This window comes from Hyperolius riggenbachi, chromosome 2 (genome assembly GCF_040937935.1).
Source record: "Hyperolius riggenbachi isolate aHypRig1 chromosome 2, aHypRig1.pri, whole genome shotgun sequence".
Lineage (NCBI taxonomy): Eukaryota > Metazoa > Chordata > Amphibia > Anura > Hyperoliidae > Hyperolius > Hyperolius riggenbachi.
In genome coordinates, this window is record NC_090647.1 from 117,173,942 (window position 1) to 117,198,110 (window position 24,169).

A 24,169-nucleotide genomic window follows, 5' to 3' on the forward strand; every position below is an offset into this window, starting at 1 on the left:
TCTAACATATGACTCTAGTCTATAATGTTATAGCAATTCTGGATGTTTACCAGCACTTTGGATTGAACCTTGCTGCTACACTATATATACATATTTTTTGCCATGTCTGTCTTTTGGTGTATTTGGACAAGTTGACATAATGTTGATATGCTTGTTACTGTGTGTGTAACATTTCATTTTATGTTATTTCATATTTTGGCTTTTGCCATTTTAATGTGGAGTTATATCATGCGTGTTACTTTAAGGCCTCTGGCCACACCTCCCTCCCTCCTTGTGGTGGGACGGCACTGGACTATTTAACCTTTTTGGGACCGGCCACCTACCCCCCCTTAAGGACCAGGCGTTTTGCGCGGGAAGGGGGTGCGCGCGTTTGGGGTGGTCAGGCGGCCGCATCCCGTGTGTGGCTGGCTAGAGTGGTGTCCCCCATGGTGGCCTGTGCCTCCCCCTTCTGCCCGCAGCCTTCACTTACCTTCCAGGCTCCAGCGATGAGCCGCACGGGACCCTCTTCTCCGGCCGGCATCTCCGTTCTGTCTGAAGATCAGTTCCGGGTCGCGGCTTGATGACGTCATCAAGCCGGGACCCGGCGCTGACGTCAGACGGAGCGGAGATGCCGGCCAGAGCGGAGGGGGGTGCCGATCGTCGCTGGAACGGCAGGGAGGTGAGTGGATCCTCTTCTTTTCCCCCCTGCCGCCGCAGCTGTCAAACTGATCACTACGATCCTACGGCGATCGTAGTGATCACGTGATCAGCAGCCATACGCGATGGCTGCTGATCACTCGGGGGAGATGTCGGCTGTCATATGACAGCTTAATCTCCCCCTCCGGGTGCGCACGATCGCGTCGGGAGCGGAAATTGCGGGCCGGCGTAGATCCTACGCCGCATCAGGCTAGAACAGCCACAAGTGCGGCGTAGGATCTCATTAACATGGTCCCGAAAAGGTTAAACTAGTGCATTGTAACAATGTGTAAGCTATGATTAAGGGGCCATGAGCTCCGATACGCGTAAGCTTTTTTAACCTTTTTGTACCCACTGAGGTAATAATAAACGGAGAATCTTTTTTCACCCAGCCATTGGTGCAGCGGAACTTTCTTTCTTCTCTACTGAATTAACCTCTCCCCTCCTCCCACCACCCCCCTAACCTAATAATAACACCCACCAACTGCAGCGATAACAGGGATACCACATGAACTCACAACTCCTCTTTAGTACAGGATAGTATCAACATATACTTGACGCAAAGCAGCGCCCCTTCTAATTACCCATAGTTGTAATTTCCAATCTTCCAAGAGTTCCTAATAATTGCTCTGTACAGTACCATGAAGTATACTTAAAGGGATCCATGAGTGCCGCTATTCCTGCAGAGTTGTAGTAGAACTCAATAAATTGTCGCCAAGTAACAAAGAATTTTTTCGTTCTTTTTCCTCTGTGAGCCAGGGTCAGTAGGAACCTATTTTTAATAGATTACAGTATTCACTGATCCATCCAGTGCAACACTGTAGGCCATCAATCTTCCGTCATTCTCGACCCGCCATCACTTGATATCTTCTATCTGGAGCGATCAACCTTCTTGACCAATTTCAACAAACAATCAATCGATTGTTACCATATTACCTTATTAGCGGGCGCACTAGTGGAGTACAGCGGTCCCGCTGCGTGCGTTTCTCGCGGTAGTGAATCGATGAATCAAGCCCATAGACTCTAAGGCTCACACTTCTGCGGCTTCAAAGCTTTCACTCATTTTTCTTTTCTTTATCACGTAAAATGATGATGGGATGAGGCAAAGTTTAACGTTTATTCAGTTTAAGTGTGAAGAGCTTTCTTCAAGTATATCCCCATATCTCCATTGGAGCTGATTTATTTATGAAAAAACGTCAGGCCTCTGTAAAAATACAGTGTTAAAAGCTTTTATTTAGAATAGGAGTTACATAGGAAGAAGACAAGGCTCTACAGAACAAAGATTGGTACAGAGATCCCCTTAAGCTGATTTTTTGTGTTATATCAAGAGACATTTCCCCAAAATAATCTGCACAGCTGATTACAAAGGGTAACAAATAGATTAATCTTACACCAAGAAGCTGTCTCTTACCAATCTTCCAAACCAAACTGCATATAGAGGTGAGATATTCTGAAACACAGGGAATTTAGAAAATACATTAAAGGACAACTATCAAAGTTAACTAAAATTCTAAATGCCACATACTGTATATTTCCAGTAATTACTAGCAAATAGCAATGCAAAGGCTTTTTTCATCTTTTCATGTTTTATGGGAAGAAAATATGTCATTTACTGAGAACTGTTTTCACTGTGTGCATTACTATGGAGGACTGTGTCCAGCACATTCAGCATACAGAAACAATCTTCACTGGCTGTAATACTTGTGAGGAAAATGTGTTCAGAATGATAGCAGAAATATAGCTTCAAATCATCAGCCGTAGCTCTGTGGGGGGGGGGGGGGGTTATCCAAGTAAGGAAAAAGTGCAAGTCCTTCTTTTCAAATCCGTCTCTGTATCTAAAAATCCCTTTAGCTGTTCTCTTATGATCTGTGAGAAAGCAGGCAGGGCAGAAACAAACAGTAAATCATTCCTCTGTGAATAGTGACAGAGAAGTTTAACCTACCTACATGGTATAGCTCTAGCCCGATGCCGACACAAATTGTTACAAACAGCTTATAAACAAAGCATTTTTTTTCACACAGGCTTTAATGAGAGACCTCTGAAAAGCTTTTTACATCCAAGTAAGGAAAAAGTGCAAGTCCTTCTTTTCAAATCCGTCTCTGTATCTAAAAATCCCTTTAGCTGTTCTCATATGATCTGTGAGAAAGCAGGCAGGGCAGAAACAAACAGTAAATCATTCCTCTGTGAATAGTGACAGAGAAGTTTAACCTACCTACATGGTATAGCTCTAGCCCGATGCCGACACAAATTGTTACAAACAGCTTATAAACAAAGCATTTTTTTTCACACAGGCTTTAATGAGAGACCTCTGAAAAGCTTTCTAGTGTTGCTGTCTAAAATCTCTATAGATATGTGGGGTTTTTAGAAGAACAGTTTCTTTGATAGTTGTTCTTTGATAATTGTCCAGTACTTAAGCATTGTTATTGTTTGCACTGAAAAAGAGAATATGTCTTAACCTAAGACACTATACTGGTTTTAAGGAAAACCAGAAGTGGTTAAAATCAACAAAAAATGTAGACACTGTATTTACCTTAGAAGAGGGAAACCTCTGGATCCAGAAACTTTCCACATCCTCCTCCAAACCACCTTCTGCTTGAGACCCTCTGTAAATTCCCACGGCACCTTCATGATTATGGCCATGCCTGCACAGTTGTGTTCTGATATGAACCATGCCAGAATAATAGCAGACAGTTTAAATAAAAAAACCCCCTCTGTTTTCTAGTTTTAATAATTCCACCCCAATGACTTGATTTTTACTTGAGTGCAAAACCAAACTATGCTAAAAATCTCTTTACGTAAAGTGGAATTTACATCCTTAAAACATGCTATAAACAGGGCACAGGCATTCAGATGATGGTTCATGCCGGCCACAAGGGAACCAATCTCATCACATGTATGTGGTATGAGGGCACGGGTAAGGAATCTATTGGAATGACTCACTTTTAATTTCATGCTACACATTTAGTATGAGGTTGGAAGTGATTGAAACAGACTTTCTAATTTCATTCCATCACTTGCAATCTTGGATACCATGCAGTGGGAGGTTGAAACAGATTGAATGCTATTTAATGGAACGATTAAAGTGAACTTGGAATCACCTGTTTATGGGGGGAGACTCAGGCCTGAGCTGTAAAATGTGCTGACTGCTTCCTTCCTATGTAAGCTGCTCCCACTGGTCAAACATCACCATTTCAAGTCATGTGATACTTGAGTCTGGTTACAAAATTAGTGGGTACCCATCTAGTGACAGCTGGCCAAAAGGAGTGGCTTAGTAAGGCAGGAAGGGGCGGGCACAATTTATGACTCAGGCCAAAGTTTTACCCTATAAACAGTTGCAGACTGGTTCACTTTAACCACTTGAGGACCTAGGGCTTTACCCCCCTTAAGGACCGGCCACTTTTTTTCCATTCAGACCACTGCAGCTTTCACGGTTTATTGCTCGCTCATACAACCTACCACCTAAATGAATTTTGGCTCCTTTTCTTGTCACTAATAAAGCTTTCTTTTGGTGCTATTTGATGGCTGCTGCGATTTTTACTTTTTATTATATTCATCAAAAAAGACATGAATTTTGGCAAAAAAATGATTTTTTTTACTTTCTGTGCTGACATTTTTCAAATAAAGTAAAATTTCTGTATACATGCAGCGCAAAAAATGTGGACAAACATATTTTTGATTAAAAAAAACCATTCAGTGTATATTTATTGGTTTGGGTAAAAGTTATAGCGTTTACAAACTATGGTGCAAAAAGTGAATTTTCCCATTTTCAAGCATCTATGACTTTTCTGACCCCCTGTCATGTTTCATGAGGGGCTAGAATTCCAGGATAGTATAAATACCCCCTAAATGACCCCATTTTGGAAAGAAGACATCCCAAAGTATTCACTGAGAGGCATAGTGAGTTCATAGAAGATATTATTTTTTGTCACAAGTAAGCGGAAAATGACACTTTGTGACAAAAAAAAAAAAAAGTTTCCATTTCTTCTAACTTGCGACAAAAAAAAATAAAATCTGCCACGGACTCACCATGCCCCTCTCTAAATACCTTGAAGTGTCTACTTTCCAAAATGGGGTCATTTGTGGGGTGTGTTTACTGTCCTGGCATTTTGGGGGGTGCCTAATTGTAAGCACCCCTGTAAAGCCTAAAGGTGCTCATTGGACTTTGGACCCCTTAGCGCAGTTAGGCTGCAAAAAAGTGCCACACATGTGGTATTGCCGTACTCAGGAGAAGTAGTACAATGTGTTTTGAGGTGTATTTTTACACATACCCATGCTGGGTGGGAGAAATATCTCTGTAAATGACAATCTTTTGATTTTTTTTTACACACAATTGTCCATTTACAGAGAGATTTCTCCCACCCAGCATGGGTATGTGTAAAAATACACCCCAAAACACATTGTACTACTTCTCCTGAGTACGGCGATACCACATGTGTGGCACTTTTTTGCACCCTAACTGTGCTAAGGGGCCCAAAGTCCAATGAGTACCTTTAGGATTTCACAGGTCATTTTGCGGAATTTGATTTCCAGACTACTCCTCACGATTTAGGGCCCCTAAAATGCCAGGGCAGTATAGGAACCCTGCAAATGACCCCATTTTAGAAAGAAGACACCCCAAGGTATTCCGTTAGGAGTATGGTGAGTTCATAGAAGATTTTATTTTTTGTCACAAGTTAGCGGAAATTGATTTGGTATTGTTTTTTTTCACAAAGTGTCACTTTCCGCTAACTTGTGACAAAAAATAAAATCTTCTATGAACTCACCATAGTCCTAACAGAATACCTTGGGGTGTCTTCTTTCTAAAATGCGGTCATTTGTGGGGTTCCTATACTGCCCTGGCATTTTAGGGGCCCTAAACCATGAGGAGTAGTCTGGAAATCAAATGCCGCAAAATGACCTGTGAAATCCTAAAGGTACTCATTGGACTTTGGGCCCCATAGCACAGTTAGGGTGCAAAAAAGTGCCACACATGTGGTATCGCCGTACTCAGGAGAAGTAGTATAATGTGTTTTGGGGTGTATTTTTACACATACCCATGCTGGGTGGGAGAAATATCTCTGTAAATGACAATCTTTTGATTTTTTTTACACACAATTGTCCATTTACAGAGCTATTTCTCCCACCCAGCATGGGTATGTGTAAAAATACACCCCAAAACACATTGTACTACTTCTCCCGAGTACGACGATACCACATGTGTGGCACTTTTTTGCACCCTAACTGCGCTAAGGGGCCCAAAGTCCAATGAGTACCTTTAGGATTTCACAGGTCATTTTTGTTTCAAGACTACTGCTCACGGTTTAGGGCCCCTAAAATGCCAGGGCAGTATAGGAACCCCACTAATGACCCCATTTTAGAAAGAAGACACCCCAAGGTATTCCGTTAGGAGTATGGTGAGTTCATAGAAGATTTTATTTTTGTCACAAGTTAGCAGAAATTGATTTTAATTGTTTTTTTTTCACAAAGTGTCATTTTCCGCTAACTTGTGACAAAAAATAAAATCTTCTATGAAATCACCATACTCCTAACGGAATAACTTTGGGTGTCTTCTTTCTAGAATGGGGTCATTTGTGGGGTTCCTATACTGTCCTGGCATTTTAGGGGCCCTAAACCGTGAGGAGTAGTCTTGAAACCAACAATGTTGCAAAATGACCTAATCCTAAAGGTACTCATTGGACTTTGGGCCCCTTAGCGCACTTAGGGTGTAAAAAAGTGCCACATATATGGTACCGCCGTACTCAGGAGAAGTAGTATAATGTGTTTTGTGGTGTATTTTTACACATACCCATGCTGGGTGGGAGAAAGATCTCTGTAAATGACAATCTTTTGATTTTTTTTACACACAATTGTCCATTTACAGAGAGATTTCTCCCACCCAGCATGGGTATGTGTAAAAATACACCCCAAAACACATTATACTACTTGTCCTGAGTACGGCGATACCACATGTGTGACACTTTTTTGCAGCCTAGGTGCGCTAAGGGGCCCAACGTCCTATTCACAGGTCATTTCGAGGCATTTGTTTTGTAGACTACTCCTCACGGTTTAGGGCCCCTAAAATGCCAGGGCAGTATAGGAACCCCACAAGTGACCCCATTTTAGAACGAAGACACCCCAAGGTATTGCGTTAGGAGTATGGTGAGTTCATAGAAGATTTTATTTTTTGTCACAAGTTAGTGAAAAATGACACTTTGTGAAAAAAAAAACAATAAAAATCAATTTTCGCTTACTTTTGACAAAAAATAAAATCTTCTATGAACTCGGTAATTAGTGGGTGTTTGGAGGAGAGAACAGATGTAAACACTGCACTTGGGAGGTGATCTGATGTCGGATCTGCGGGCGATCTATTGGTGTGGGTGGGTGATCAGATTGCCCGCAAGGGGCAGGTTAGGGGCTGAATGATGGGTGGCAGTGACAGGGGGTGATTGACAGGTGATTGACAGGTGATCAGGGGGGATAGATGCATACAGTACATGGGGGGGGGGAGTCTGGGGAGAATCTGAGAGGTGGGGGGTGATCAGGAGGGAGCAGGGGGCAGGGGGGGATAAAAAAAAAATAGCGTTGACAGATAGTGACAGGGAGTGATTGATGGGTGATTAGGGGGGTGATTGGGTGTAAACATGGGTCTGGGGGTGGGCAGGGGGGGGGTCTGAGAGGTGCTGTGGGCGATCAGGGGGCAGGGGGGGGGGAATCAGTGTGCTTGGTGCAGACTAGGGTGGCTGCAGCCTGCCCTGGTGGTCCCTCGGACACTGGGACCACTAGGGCAGGAGGCAGCCTGTATAATACACTTTGTAAACATTACAAAGTGTATTATACACTTTGTATGCGGCGATCGTCGGTTTAACATCCCGCCGGCGCTTACGTATAGCCGGCGGGATGTTGCGGCGGGTGAGCGGCGCCAGGAGCCGGCGGAGGATCGCGTCACAGATGACGCGATCGCTCCACCCATGCCCTTACAAGGACCGCCGCCTCTGTGGGTGAGCTGGCCCTTGCAGGGTACACTTCCCGGCCGCCGCTGTGCGTTAGGCGTTCGGGAAGTGGTTAAAGTGGCACTGTGGTCAGAGCAAGTAAAGTAAAGATGTTAAAACATCTTACTTTTTCCAGTCTGACTGTAAGGCTTTGTTCCCACTTAAAGGATACATGTGACATGTGACATGATGACATGATGTGTATATACAGTGCCTAGTACACATATAACTATGCTGTGTTTCTTTTTTTCTTTCTCTGCCTGAAAGAGTTAAATATCAGGTATGTAAGTGGCTGACTCAGTCCTGACTTAGACAGTGTGACCCTCACTTATAAGAAATTCTAACTATAAAACACTTTTCTAGCAGAAAATGGCTTCTGAGAGCAGGAAAGAGATAAAGAGGGTCAATAGTTCATAGATTTTAGCTCTGGCATACTTTATTATTTTTATTATTATTATTTTTTATTTATATAGCGCCAACATATTCCGCAGCGCTTTACAAAGCACAATAAGACGACAAGGGGAACATAGATACAACCAGTGGTGCTCAGCAGAGCTCGAATATTCGAGTAGCTCGAATATTCGAGCTCTTTTCCAGCTATTCGAGCTCCGAATAGCTGTAGCTATTCGAATGGGCTATTCGAGTACACTCGAATAGCCCATTCACTATTCGAGCAATTCGAGCAAACGGCGCTATTCGAGCTCGGTACCGAGCTCGAATAGCGTCATAGCCCAGATTGATGTCCTTAGAGCCAATCAGAGGGCTCCCAGGCCCTCTGACGGCAGCCAATCACAGAGGGGGACCCTGGCCAGCCCCTACCCTATAAATAGCGGCCGCCATGTTCCGTTTCTCCGTGCTTGCCTGAGACTTGTACAGAGAGAGAGTTGCTCCTTTGTGCTTTGGCTTAGCAAGAGCTCTATTGTGGTCATTTACCTAGCGTTTTTGCTCACATACACCTCCTATACACACCTATATTGTTGTTAGTTAGTTAGACATTGTATTTTAGTTAGTAGCTTTTGTGTTACATAGAGACAGGCCAGCTGCTGCAGGCTTACAGCTTTAGGCCTCAGGGCCTTGCCTGTGTGGGCAGCTGTCCTCCTGTCCTCTGTTTATTTCTCTCTATTCTATACCAGTATTTCTGCTGTCCTTTACTACTGATTGTATTAGTATTGTAGTTATATACTGCAACTGTACTAGGACACTCACTGTCACTGTTCATAGGCTACTAGCTGCTCCTGCGTGTGTGCACTCACTTTCTGTGTACACACTACACACACTCTATTTCCTTCTGATAACTGATTGATTATTGTAATTGATTATTGTAATTAGTTAGTTGTACTTACTGTTACTACTTACTCTTACTGTACTAGGAGTCTAGGACACTCAGTCACTGTTCATAGTCTACTAGCTCCTGCGTGTGTGCACTCACTGTCTGTGTACACACACTACACACACTCTATTTCCTTCTGATAACTGATTGATTATTGTAATTAGTTAGTTGTTTGTACTTACTGTTACTACTTACTCTTACTGTACTAGGAGTCTAGGACACTCAGTCACTGTTCATAGGCTACTAGCTCCTGCGTGTGTGCACTCACTTTCTGTGTACACACTACACACACTCTATTTCCTTCTGATAACTGATTGATTATTGTAATTGATTATTGTAATTAGTTAGTTGTACTTACTGTTGCTACTTACTGTACTAGGAGTCTAGGACACTCAGTCACTGTTCATAGGCTACTAGCTCCTGCGTGTGTGCACTCACTGTCTGTGTACACACACTACACACACTCTATTTCCTTCTGATAACTGATTGCTTATTGTAATTAGTTAGTTGTACTTACTGTTACTACTTACTCTTACTGTACTAGGAGTCTAGGACACTCAGTCACTGTTCATAGTCTACTAGCTCCTGCGTGTGTGCACTCACTGTCTGTGTACACACACTACACACACTCTATTTCCTTCTGATAACTGATTGATTATTGTAATTAGTTAGTTGTACTTACTGACTGTTACTACTTACTTACTTACTGTACTAGGGACACTCACTCAGTCACTGTTCATTGGCTAGCTCCTGCGCGTGTTTGCGCGTGCGTGCACTCACTGTCTGTAGTGTACACACACTAAATTTACTTGTGATTACTACTGATTATTGTAACTGCTAGTTGTACTTCCTGACTGTTACTACTTACTTACTGTACTAGGGACACTCACTCAGTCACCTCACCCACCAACCCACTCCATTAAAGTACCCCACTTTTCACCCGCCCTTTTAAAAAACTTTTGTCTATACGCCCAAAACATCGAAGATGTCTGGAAGTGGCAGCCAGCGCGGTTTGGGCAAGGGGAAGGGCAGCAAGGGAATCAGGAGGAGAGGGAGCAGCATTGTGGCAGGCCGCGGCCGCGCCACCATGCACAGTTCCGCAGCAGCAGCGTCAGTGGCTAACATTCCTCCCATAGCCACTGGCCGTGGACGCCTTGGGCGCCGCCCAGCAGGAGCATCTGCAACTCACGCTGCAGAGACACAGCAGCAGCAGCGTGTAGCACCTGCTCCGATTTTCCTCCAGCCGGGTCGGAAACGTCCCATTGAGGAAAAGCATGCAGACACTGTGGTGCAACTCATGACGGAGGATGAGCAGCCCGCCATCAGCTCTGCATCCGAGGCCTCCACCCTCACCACCACCACCACCACCACCCCTGTTCGCAGCAGCCGCCCAGCAGGGTCTGGGGAGGAGGCCAGTTCACCGTCACAAGTTGGCGACCTGTCACTCAGCAGTATTTTTACCCCAGGCACCATCAGGGTATTGTCTGCTGTTGTTGGCGATTTTGAGGAGGAGATGCTGATGGGCACTTTGGGGGATGAGGGATTGGACAGCAAGACTGTGGCGACAGTCAAGCAGCCCATCCATGCATCAGGAGAGGAGTTTGGGGGGTCATCATCCCAGCAGGACATGTTTCAGGAGGGGGAGGATGATGATGACCCGGTGACAGACAGAGACTGGGTGCCACCACCTCCAGGGGATGTCATCCTCAGCAGCTCTGAGGAGGAGGAGGAGGATGCTCTTGTGGGCCTTGCAAGGAGGCGCATCATTGCAAGCATTGGCAGCAGTAGGCAGGTCCCACAGCCTGCTGGTGTCTCAGGCTCAGCAGCAGCAGCAGCAGCATCTGCCAGTACCACCACCAGCCGCACCCAAGCCCCCCAAGCCCCCCCCCCAACCACCACAGGGAGACAGGCAGCAGCGCTTCCATGCCGTAGGGGGATGTTTCTGTCACCAATCTGGCGATATTTCACCATGCCCACTGTGTACAGCAAGTACGCCACTTGCAACCACTGTCAGCGGAAGTTGAGCAGAGGTGCAGACCCCTTAAAGTTCAGCACCAGCTCGCTCATCAACCACCTTGCTGCGAAACATTTCCACCAGCATGAGGAGTTCCAGAGGCTGAAGGCATCTGGTGCTGGCAGTGGCACCACACCCATCACTGCACAGCCTTCAGCAGCAGCAGCAACAGCAGCCACCCGCCCTCCTGCTCCTCCAGCAGCACCAGCAGGAGTGCGGAAACGCACTGCTCCTCCCCCCTCTGCAACTCCTGCCGCCGACACTGAGGCCTGTTCTGGCAGCCAGTCCTCAGTGGCCTCCTCCGCTGTGTCTGCTGATTCCCGTGCCAGCAAAAGGCCACGCCAGAGCCTTTTGAGCGATTCCTTCCAGGGGGTGGTTAGGGTTCTGCCTCCCAGCAGCCGTCGCGTGCGGCAGCTGAACGGCTTGCTGGCACGGGCCATGTGCTCCCAACTCCTGCCGTACACGCTCGTGCAGAAGGGGAGCGACATTCGTGCGCTGCTTGCTTGCGCAGCCCCAGACTGGCAGCTCCCCAGCAGACACTTTTTCTCCCGCAAGGCCATTCCTGCACTGCACCGCTTTGTGATGGCCAATGTGGAGCGAGGGCTGGAGCACGCGGTTGGTGAAAGGGTCCACGTCACCATGGACTCCTGGAGCAGCCGCTTCGGGACAGGCCGCTACCTGTCCTTCACTGTCCACTGGGTTAGCTTGGTGGAAGGGGGTGAGGATGGGAGAGCAGCAGCGGGCACAGCAGCAGCAGCAACACAGTGGGTGGTGCCACCCCGCAGGGTCAGGGGAACTGCAGCAGGTTCCTCCAATCCTCTGCCATCCTCCGGCACACCTGGCCAAACCCCCCGCCTCAGCAGCAGCGTGAAGGCCCGCCACTGCCAAGCTCTGCTGCACTTGGTCAGCCTTGGGAAGACCAAGCTGACGGCAACCCATGTGTTGGCCAAACTCCAGGAGCAGGAGAGGATTTGGCTGACCCCCAGAGGCCTCAGAGTCGGAGAGGTGGTGGCCGACAATGGGGCCAATCTGGTTGCCGCAATAGACAGGGGAAACCTGACCCACATCCCCTGTCTTGCCCACGTGCTGAACCTGGTGGTGCAGAAGTTCTTGCGCACCTACCAGGGGATGGGCGAACTGCTGGAAACGGCAAGGAACGTTGTGCGTCACTTCCGGCGCTCGGCTGCAGCCTGTGCGAGCCTGGAAGACGTGCAAAAGGAGCTGGATCTGCCACGCCATCGGCTGATCCTTGACGTTCCGACTCGCTGGAACTCCACCCTGGCGATGTTGGAGCGTCTGGTTGAACAGAAGCACGCTGTCAACCAGTACCTTGCCCTGGCCACTGTTTCCGCCGCTCAGAGAAGGGACAAGACCAGCAACATCCCGTCCATCGTCCCCGATGATGACTGGAGGCACATGCAGCAGGTGTGCTTAGTGCTGGCTACCTTTCTGCAGGCCACTAACATGGTGAGCAGGGACCATGCTATGGTCTGCGAGTGGGTGCCCCTGGTTTGTCTGCTGAACAGGGCCCTCGATGCTTTGCTGAAACAGGGAGCGGCAGCCTTGGACCAGCAGGAGCGGCAAGCAGCTGCACAGTCCACCTCTGAGGGGGAGGAGGAGGAGGACTTGGTGGAGGTCCCTGACCTTGCTGGTGATGAGGGGGAGCAGCACAGTGCAGCTGAGTTGGTGCGGGGGTGGAGAGAGGATGAGGCTGACGAGGCAGAGGAGGAGGATGAGGACAGCAGCACTGCCGTCGATGTGCCAGCAGACGTGGCCCGCCTCTTCCCAATGGCAGCGCACATGCTGACGTGCCTGCGCAGAGACCCCAGGGTGATCCAGATGAAGCAGAGGGAGGACATCTGGATCAGCATGATGTTGGACCCACGCCTCAAGGGGAAGTTGAGCCAGTTCCTGCCGCCTGCAGGAGGAGACCCAGCGCAACAAATAAGGAGCTTGCAGCAGGCCCTTGTTGAGCGCTTGGAGGAAGCCTTCCCCCAGCCTTCCACCCCCACTGTCCAGCAGCCAGCACAGAGGCAGCAGCAGGTGCCTGCATCCAGCAGCAAGCGCCCCACAGACCTGCTGTCTCTCAGCCATGAGCTCTACAGGACTGTAGAGGCTCCGGCAGCAGTGACTAGAGAGGAGGTGCATGCAGCAGCATCCTCCACCGGTCACAGCCAGCGCCTGACCCGCATGGTGGCTGACTACATGGGGTCCTACAGCGGGCTTGACAGCGATGCCCCTGTTGATCCCATGGAGTATTGGGTCAAGCGCCTGGAGATCTGGAGCGAGCTGGCGCAGTACGCCCTGGAAGTGCTGTCCTGCCCCCCTTCCAGCGTGCTGTCCGAGCGCTGCTTCAGTGCAGCTGGTGGTGTGGTCACCGAGAAACGCTCACGTCTGTCTCACAAGCCTGTGGACAGACTGACGTTTCTCAAGATGAACCAGGCGTGGGTGGAAGGCGAGTTCCTGGCCCCTGTTGTCGGCGAGAGGGGGACATGAACTGGCTAAGAACCATCGTTAATGTGCCTTACCACCCTTTACCACCTCCTGGCTCCTGCTCACTAAGCCAGCCTGGTTCACTTTGACTATTACGTCGCCTGCAGCCACACATTTTACACCTACAGTGGGCTGCTGTGTACTGCCCTTCTGCTGTCTGTCTGTGTTTCCCACTGCCAGGGTACACAGATTTACCTTCTGCTGCCACTCTGCCACCAGCTATTACGTCAAACAATAGCTATATATCTGTGTAATTTGTTTTACAAACAAAACCAAAAAACCATTAAAAAAAAAAAGGTTTAATTTTTCTGAGGTGCCCGGGTTGAAAACTGTGTTGTCCCAGTTGTGTATTGGACACGATGTGGGCTGCACGACCGCTGTCTGGGACCTCCTGTTGTGTTCATTTACGGCCTGGTATCACCGCTAGGTACCAGGGCTATTATGTCACGCTGCCTGCCTGCTGCCACACTCACACTACTCCTCCATTCCTCCTGCTGCTGCTGTCTGTCTGTGTTTCCCACTGCCAGGGTACACAGAATTACCTTCTGCTGCCAGTCTGCCACCAGCTATTACGTCAAACAATAGCTGCACACATAATTACTCCTCCATTCCTCCTGCTGCTGCTGCTGTCTATCTGTCTGTGTTTCCCACTGCCAGGGTACACAGATTTACCTTCTGCTGCCACTCTGCCACCAGCTATTACGTCAAACAATAGCTATATATCTGTGTAATTTGTTTTACAAACACAACCAAAAAACCATTAAAAAAAAAAAAAGGTTTAATTTTTCTGAGGTGCCCGGGTTGAAAACTGTGTTGTCCCAGTTGTGTATTGGACACGATGTGGGCTGCACGACCGCTGTCTGGGACCTCCTGTTGTGTTCATTTACGGCCTGGTATCACCTCTAGGTACCAGGGCTATTATGTCACGCTGCCTGCCTGCTGCCACACTCACACTACTCCTCCATTCCTCCTGCTGCTGCTGTCTGTCTGTGTTTCCCACTGCCAGGGTACACAGAATTACCTTCTGCTGCCAGTCTGCCACCAGCTATTACGTCAAACAATAGCTGCACACATAATTACTCCTCCATTCCTCCTGCTGCTGCTGCTGTCTGTCTGTCTGTGTTTCCCACTGCCAGGGTACACAGATTTACCTTCTGCTGCCACTCTGCCACCAGCTATTACGTCAAACAATAGCTATATATCTGTGTAATTTGTTTTACAAACAAAACCAAAAAACCATTAAAAAAAAAAAAAAAGGTTTAATTTTTCTGAGGTGCCCGGGTTGAAAACTGTGTTGTCCCAGTTGTGTATTGGACACGATGTGGGCTGCACGACCGCTGTCTGGGACCTCCTGTTGTGTTCATTTACGGCCTGGTATCACCGCTAGGTACCAGGGCTATTATGTCACGCTGCCTACCTGCTGCCACACTCACACTACTCCTCCATTCCTCCTGCTGCTGCTGTCTGTCTGTGTTTCCCACTGCCAGGGTACACAGAATTACCTTCTGCTGCCAGTCTGCCACCAGCTATTACGTCAAACAATAGCTGCACACATAATTACTCCTCCATTCCTCCTGCTGCTGCTGCTGTCTGTCTGTCTGTGTTTCCCACTGCCAGGGTACACAGATTTACCTTCTGCTGCCACTCTGCCACCAGCTATTACGTCAAACAATAGCTATATATCTGTGTAATTTGTTTTACAAACAAAACCAAAAAACCATTAAAAAAAAAAAAAAAGGTTTAATTTTTCTGAGGTGCCCGGGTTGAAAACTGTGTTGTCCCAGTTGTGTATTGGACACGATGTGGGCTGCACGACCGCTGTCTGGGACCTCCTGTTGTGTTCATTTACGGCCTGGTATCACCGCTAGGTACCAGGGCTATTATGTCACGCTGCCTGCCTGCTGCCACACTCACACTACTCCTCCATTCCTCCTGCTGCTGCTGTCTGTCTGTGTTTCCCACTGCCAGGGTACACAGAATTACCTTCTGCTGCCAGTCTGCCACCAGCTATTACGTCAAACAATAGCTGCACACATAATTACTCCTCCATTCCTCCTGCTGCTGCTGCTGTCTGTCTGTCTGTCTGTCTGTGTTTCCCACTGCCAGGGTACACAGATTTACCTTCTGCTGCCACTCTGCCACCAGCTATTACGTCAAAAAATAGCTATATCTGTGTAATTGGTTGTAAAAACAAAACAAAAAAAACCAAAAAAAAAAAGGTTTAATTTTTCTGAGGTGCCCGGGTTGAAAACTGTGTTGTCCCAGTTGTGTATTGGACACGATGTGGGCTGCACGACCGCTGTCTGGGACCTCCTGTTGTGTTCATTTACGGCCTGGTATCACCGCTAGGTACCAGGGCTATTATGTCACGCTGCCTACCTGCTGCCACACTCACACTACTCCTCCATTCCTCCTGCTGATGCTGCTGTCTGTCTGTGTTTCCCACTGCCAGGGTACACAGAATTAGCTTCTGCTGCCACTCTGCCACCAGCTATTACGTCAAACAATAGCTGCACACATAATTACTCCTCCATTCCTCCTGCTGCTGCTGCTGTCTGTCTGTCTGTGTTTCCCACTGCCAGGGTACACAGATTTACCTTCTGCTGCCACTCTGCCACCAGCTATTACGTCAAACAATAGCTATATCTGTGTAATTTGTTGTAAAAAAAAAAAAAAAAAAAAAAAAAAAAAAAAGGTTTAATTTTTCTGAGGTGCCCGGGTTGAAAACTGTGTTGTCCCAGTTGTGTATTGGACACAATGTGGGCTGCACGACCGCTGTCTGGGACCTCCTGCCTGCTGTGTTTATTTACAGCCCTGGTATCACCGCTAGGTACCAGGGCTATTATGTCACGCTGCCTGCCTCATTGACTGCCTGCTGCCACACACTCATCCTCCTCCTCCTGCTGCTGAATTTACCTCCTGCTGTCTGTGTGTTTCCACTGCCAGGGAGCACATACAATGGCGCTTCCAACATGCGTGCGCCACCAGCTATTTGTTACGCTCAAAAATAGCTGCATTTCTTTAAAAAAAAAATTTGAAAAGAGAAATAAGTGAAGAAGAAGACGATATAGAAGAAGATGAAGAAGATGAAGAAGAAGAAGATGAAGAAGAAGAAGAAGAAGAAGATGAAGAAGATGAAGAAGATGAAGAAGATGAAGAAGAAGAAGATGATGAAGAAGAAGAAGAAGATGAAGAAGAAGAAGAAGATGAAGATGAAGAAGAAGATGAAGAAGATGAAGAAGATGAAGAAGAAGATGAAGAAGATGAAGAAGATGAAGAAGAAGAAGATGAAGAAGAAGAAGAAGATGAAGAAGAAGAAGATGAAGAAGATGAAGAAGATGAAGATGAAGAAGATGAAGAAGATGAAGAAGAAGATGAAGAAGATGAAGAAAAAGAAGATGAAGAAGAAGAAGATGATGATGAAGAAGATGAAGAAGATGAAGAATAAGAAGACAATATAAAAGAAGAAGAAGATATAGAAGAAGAAGATATAGAAGAAGAAGATATAGAAGAAGAAGATATAGAAGAAGAAGAAGATAAAGAAGAAGAAGTATATACAGTACTGAACAAATTTCTGGACACAACTTCTCTTTTCAACTTTTTTTTTTTAAAGGAACATCCCCACATAATCACTTGCTGTTGTTACTTGGAAAAAAAGAGGTTTCTTGCATCATTCACCCTCAAAACAAGTGTTGGAAGCTATTTAAGGCCATTTCGAATAGTCAGCTCGAATAATGAGCTCGAATACCGACTCGAATAGTGAGCTCGAATTCCGAGGTCGAATCGAATAGTAAAAATTATTCGACTCGAATATTCGACTGACCTCGAATAATTTACTATTCGAATTCGACCTAACTCGAATTTTGAAAAGGGGTATTTGAGCACCACTGGATACAACTAACAAATATACAGCAGAGTTCCAAGCAGCACAAATATTGTTACAAAGACAGTAAACATTAGGAGGATGACTCTGCCCTTGCGAGTTTACAATCTAATGGGTACTTCAATAAATGTGTCATTGAGCTAAAACAATAAAACAGTTCAAACTTAAAAGGTACATTTAAACATAAACTAAAACTGTGCAATATCTTAAAAAGTCATTTTTAGGAGAAGGAAGATAGATACAATCATTTATTTAATTTGTTTATTTTTGCCTCGGGTGCCCTTTAACCTTCCTGGCGGTAACCCTGAACGTAGTTCGGGGTAAGCCGCGCAGGAGGTTTTTCTCATGCCCTGCTGGGCCGATTTGCTTAATTTTTTTTGCTGCACGCAGCTTGCACTTTGCTAGCTGCGTCAGCACACCGATCGCCGCCGCCCCACGCTCGATCGCCGCTATCCGTCGCACCGCGCCGCCCTCCCCCCCCAGACCCCGTGTGCTGCCTGGCCAATCAGTGCCAGGCAGCGCTGAGGAGTGGATCGGGACTCCCAATGACGTCACAACGTCGCTGACATCGGTGACATCATCCCGCCCCGTCGCCATGGCGACGGGGGAAGCCCTCCAGGAAATCCCGTTCTTTGAACGGGATTTCCTGATCGAAGCGGGCGCCCTGGGCTCGCTACATGAAGCCCTGGGCTCGCTACATGATTTAAAAAAAAGAAAAAACTGCTGCGCTGCCTCCTGGCGGAATTTATTAGACCGCCAGGAGGGTAAAGCTGAGAACGGACATTTTTTTGCTGCAAAACTTACAGTGAATGGTTCCTGTTTTATAAATAGGAGCTGCTCATACTTGTTGCTCTGCAATGGATTCATAGGATCTTCTGTGCAGTCTGTGATAATCCCGGGCAGGCGGATGACTTCCCCCATATAGCTACAGCTGGACCACACCGGATCATCAAAGAGGACGCTACACTTTCCACTCCCGCTGGCTGCACGTGGTCCAGCTCAAGTGGGAATAGAGCGGAACTCACATGCATTCCAGCATTTGTCCCCTAGTGTGCATTGTATTTTGGCTGGAGACAGGATTCAGACCACACATTTTGAGGCACAGAGGTGTGGGGCCTGTCCCAGCAGAGGCATAAGTGATCTCATGCAAGTTCTACAGCCTTCTATGATTTACTGTTATTAGGCCAAAGTATAATTCAGGACATACAGCCAAGATATTCATATGAGGACACTGTTATATCTCCAGTTTTTATTCTTGAACCCAGAAGCTGTGATAATGCATAATGACTATTGTTATTATTTGTATAGCATTGTTCAACATTATTATGCATTAGAGGAAACCTGAGCCCTGATTTCATTCTGAAAATGCTTCTCACTTGGCTGATGCTTCTCTGAATCACTGACTCAGAAGACGTATGCAGATCATCTGTGCTGACTGCACTCCAAGGCCTACATACACAATTTGTGAAGGTGATTTTGTTGTCAGGTGGGGCATCAGCTGAGCATTTCTATTTTTAGCTGCAGTTTCATTGTTTCTTATCCAATTAAGACTGACAATCCATTACGAAAATCCCCCTTTTAGACCCCTAACCTTGACCTCCCTTAAAGAGAACCCGAGGTGGGTTTGAAGAATATTATCTGCATACAGAGGCTGGATCTGCCTATACAGCCCAGCCTCTGTTGCTATCCCAAACCCCCCTAAGGTCCCCCTGCACTCTGCAATCCCTCATAAATCACAGCCATGCTGCTGACAAACAGCTTGTCAGAGCTGGCTGTGTTTATCTCTATAGTGTCAGTCTGCTGCTCTCCCCGCCTCCTGCAGAACTCCAGTCCCCGCCTGCATCCCTTCCCTCCCTGCTGATTGGAGGGAAAGGACAGGGGCAGGGACTGGAGCTATGCAGGAGGCGGGGGAGCAGCTGAGACTGACACTACAGATGTAAACAGAGCCTCACAGCACGACTGTGATTTATGAGGGATTGCAGAGTGCAGGGGGACCTTAGTGGGGTTTGGGATAGCAACATAGGCTGGGCTGTAAAGGCAGATCCAGCCTCTGTATGCAGATAACATTCTTTAAACACACCTCGGGTTCTCTTTAAGATTTCCAGCTGTCTGATGTCCAAGCTTAACCTCCCTTACATGAACTCTTTCATAATGCCTAAGCTGAATATATTAAACCATTCCTAAAGCATAACCCTAGTCTTAACCTCCCATCCATAACAACTGCTAACCTATACTCTATCCCTTCTAAGCTATGCCTGACCCCAAACAATACTTGTGTCAACTTCAGTACCAGGCATTTTGACTTTCTAATAACTTAATGGCAGGCCCAAAATTAGCCCCATTTCTTCCCACCCCAGCAGCCAAAGTCAGTGCCAATAAACCTCAGTGAAGCCTTGATGGTCTCTCCTTCTTACGTTCCTCACCCTGTCCCCGTGGTGGCTCCAGCATGGTCATGTAGAAAGTGCAGCCACCAAAAACCCTCAATATGTCCCTTCTTCATAACAAGTGAAGCCACCATAACCCCTTTCCCCACATACCAAGAGTTGTCACCATTCTCCATCTTCATCCCTTTAAGAAGTGTGACCATTATTCCTACATGGCAAGTACTGCCATAATTCTGCCCCATCCTACAAGTGCCCCCCCCCCCCTTGCCCAATAACATGTGTGGACACTATGAGACCTCCCCAGCTCCATGATTGTCTCCTGCTCATACCCCAAATAATACTTGTGTCTACTTCAGTAGCAGACATTTTGACTTTCTAATATACTTAATGACAACCGAAAATTACTCCCATTCCTTCTCACCCCAGCCAAAGTCAGTGCCAATAACCCCCCCCCCCCCCCCCAACAACTGAAATCAGTGTTTGCCTATCCAACAGCCAAATGCCATATGCAGATCCATTGTGCCTTCCACAAAATCACCAGTGACAATTTAAATTGATTCAAATTCTGACTCAACAGCAGCAGTCTGATACTGCGTATGTGGCTCAAACATGAATGAAGCCAACAAATCAGCATGACAGGCAGACATCCAACAATCCCCCCCCCCCCCCTTCCCATCCCGGTACAATCCATTCACGTTTTCTGTAAATCACAAGTCTTGCAGCATAGGAATGAGATAAATAAGTATAAGGAAATAATTACAAACTGAACAAAGCACTCAGGAACCTCAGAGGGATAACAGTGTAAGAGATGGCATTTGCAGACTTGTATTTTTGCCACAGGTCCACAATACACGAAGACATAAAATACACATTGGATAGGGGGAATGTTAGGAATGATGTAAAGTTGTACTCTTACAGAATAGCAATTGGCTGGTGCCTCCATAAGATGTCTATATGAAGTATTCTCAGCTCATAAAGTGTATGAGCCAGCTGCCGTAAAATGCATCTTTTGTGGTACAGATATGAATGATTAAAGGCTCTCATGTGAGTAACCTAGCTGTAGATCTCCAGACCTTCTCACTGCAGGAACACGTACTTGTGAGATGTTTGACAATATCTGGCTGCTCGTGTGTTTATGTTTACATAGCAGTGTGTGTTGAGGTCACTCTCTGCAACCAATCCCTCAACCCACTGCAGTTTTAGTCATAGGCTTTTTTGATCAGCACCATCTTCATTTTTAATGTATTTATTAAAGGTTAAGTTTTAGTGATATTTAGTCTCCTTTAGACAAGGTTAGAATTGTGTATTTATGTTTTAGAATATAAAGGAAATATAGGACATGAATGCATAGACAGGCTTTACCAGATGCTGTAATCAGCCTTTTCTTTTCTTGCAGCGCCGTCATGGATGTAAAGGAACCAGAGGAGCTGGGCATTGCCCAGCCAGTCACCATCCAGGCCTTTGCCAGCGGCTCCACTCTGCATGGCATCGCTCACATCTTCTCGTACGAACGTTTCTCTTGCCGGCGGATGATCTGGATATTGTGTTTCCTTGGCTCCTTGTCTCTGCTGCTGTTTGAGTGCACCGAGAGGATCATGTATTACTTTGAATTCCCTCACGTCACCAAACTGGATGAGATTGCAACTCCCAAGATGATCTTTCCATCTGTAACCTTCTGCAACCTCAATGAGTTCCGCTTCAGCCGAGTGACGAAGAATGACCTTTACCATGCGGGGGAGCTACTGAGCCTGCTCAACAATCGGTGAGAGTGAATTCCTGTGGCATTATCATGTACAATGCTTTCACACCTTACTTTTACTGCTGCAGGAGCTGTCTGCCTCTGTTCCCCATCCCTCGTGTGTACACTGTGGGCATCAGAGGTAGTTCAGGCTATTTGACAAGTGGCTAATGATGGGTCCAAATCTCACACTGATTCTCTTCCACCCCACTGCAGCAAAGGAAACATCATCATGGCGTGTTCCATGCTTACAGGCCAGGCTGTGTAAATCATCTGGGCTTCTGACAGGTGTAATAAATAATAAGGAGTTATGGAGTCTTGTCCATATTGTGCATTTAGGGCCAAATGAGTTTACCTATAACGCTAGCGATGAAACATCTTACATACCACAGAGCTGAAGCTGGAAGTGGACTCAAAGTAAAGATGTAAAATATGAAATGTATAGTTCACTTGTGATATAGATAGATAGATAGATAGATAGATAGATAGATAGATAGATAGATAGATAGATAGATAGATAGATACAGTAGATAGATAGATGCAGTAGATAGATAGATGCAGTAGATAGATAGATAGATAGATAGATAGATAGATAGATAGATAGATAGATAGATACAGTAGATACTGTAGATAGATTGTGAGTATTTAGCAGGGCTGTTGATATGATACAAAAATCATCTGACTCTAATTCCTCAGTTTATGAAACTAACGACTCTAACTCCAGGTACCCAAAATTGCTCAGACTCCTTAGTCTAATACTTACCAGGACTGTGGAGTTGGTACAAAAATCATCCGACTACAACTCTGACTCCTCAGTTTATGAAACCACCGACTTCAACTCTAGGTACCCAAAAATTGCTTCAGCTCCACAGGTCTGGTATTTAGAAGAAAAATGTGTTATTGGTGAAGTCCCATAGTGTCCACATATGTTATTGAGCAAAGGGGGCTGGGCAAACTTGTTAATGGGAGGCAGGGATAAGGGTGACAATACGTGTTATGGGGCACATAGGGGGAGGTGGCTGCACTTGCTATGTGGGAATAGTGGTCACTCTTGTTAAAGGGATGAAGCTAGAGAATGGTGACAACTCTTGGTATGTGGGGGTTATGGTGGCTTCACTTGTTATGAAGAAGTGGCGGCACTTACTACATGACCCTGCTGTGCTGAACCCACCACGGGGGAACCGGTGATGAATGTAAGAGGGAGACTCCATCAAGGCTTCACTGAGGTGGGCCCAGTTATCTGTAATTACACCTGTCTGTGACTCTTTTGAATACTGAACAATGGAGCATTGGAGTGACTTGGTTAAGAGGCTGTAGGCAAATTCAGTAAATTGTTCTGCACCAGGTATATGCCATTTGTGGGGTACTAATAACCGCATAGTTTTATTTCTTCTGGCTCTGTTCATTCATTAGAGCAGGGGCTGTGGAAGTATCGCTTTCTGCATTTTTGATTGGTAAATTACTAGTTGTATACAGTAAATTACTTGTTCTGTAAATGGATTCAAATTTCACAGGCTCTAATCACCTCACTTACCTCACACTGTTTACCAAAAATACTGAATTGCCATTAACATACCTTCCCATGTAATAAGTGCAATTCTAATATGCCCACAAAGCAAGTGCCACTGCACTGTCCTTTCTAACCACCACAAGTGCAGCAAGTGTAGCGCTGTAGCAACTGAAGATTCAGAGGGTGTGGTTGGGCTTTAGGGCCTTGCAGCAAAGTTCCCACCACTGAACCTCCTTCAGCAACTCTAGTAACTCTTCACTGGAGCTAATGTGTTAATAATGATCTAGTTACTTTACCGTTTTAGCAGCCAATTTATTTAGAGGCTTGCAAGTGCTCCAGGCCAATTTACAGTATTTTAGCACATCTTTGTTTTTTATTTCTTTGTTTGTTACATTTTCTTGCTTCTAATTAGTACTGTTGTAATGTGTATTTATGGCCACTTGTCACTAGGGGCAGTGTGACATAATAACAGAGGACTTCTGCTATCAGTTTCTATATTTTCTGCTAGAGAGAGAGAGATCAAATCATTCCAAGAATTTACAGCACAACGAGTTCTGCCGACTGAGGTCAAAAGTAGTGCACTTATCTCAAATGAGATAATGCTATCGACCCTGCTTATGGGTTAAAAGAAACTGTCCAGCTCCCCGGTTACCTCTCTTTCACCTTGGAAAGCAGTTTTTTGTGCTCCGTATCATGCATTTACCACAGGCACAGCTGTGGCAATGGGAAATGTGCACAGCTCTGCACAGAAAAATACTGTAACTAATAACTAACTAATAAAACCGCAGAAGAAATGTATTGCTAACATTGAACGACAGATTGATGGGCTTGGTAACAATAATCTTTAATAAATGCTGCCTATAATTGTTTATTAAACAGTAGCTACCAGCTTTCTATTCCATCACAACAAATTACAGCAGAGGAGAGGGCTATACTGGGGAGGGAACTTATAAGCAAGTTGATCACTTTTTCTTGATAATGGAGGGAAAATGGGTACCTCGGCTTATACGTGGGTCGGCTTATATGCGAGTATATACGGTAACTATTGTAAAAATTAAGCACTTTTCTTTTACATTATTTTTACTGGAGTTCCTCTTGTACTGGGAATGGGATAGGAGTATATTTCCATCATTCATAAAATGAGAAAGCACTCTTGCCTTGCAGTGCTGGTTTC

General features: G+C 46.1%; 1 protein-coding gene across 2 annotated transcripts in view; it reads left to right on the forward strand.

Annotated features, from left to right (window-relative positions):
• The window catches only part of ASIC1 (acid sensing ion channel subunit 1), a 387,423-nt gene that overhangs the window by 17,604 nt on the left and 345,650 nt on the right, over positions 1 to 24,169 (forward strand). For both annotated transcript variants that reach the window (XM_068267255.1, XM_068267256.1), the window contains exon 2: positions 21,144 to 21,509. In XM_068267255.1, the coding sequence (XP_068123356.1) occupies positions 21,151 to 21,509 (359 nt within the window). In that variant the 5' untranslated portion in view covers positions 21,144 to 21,150. The remainder of the gene's footprint in view (positions 1 to 21,143; positions 21,510 to 24,169) is intronic.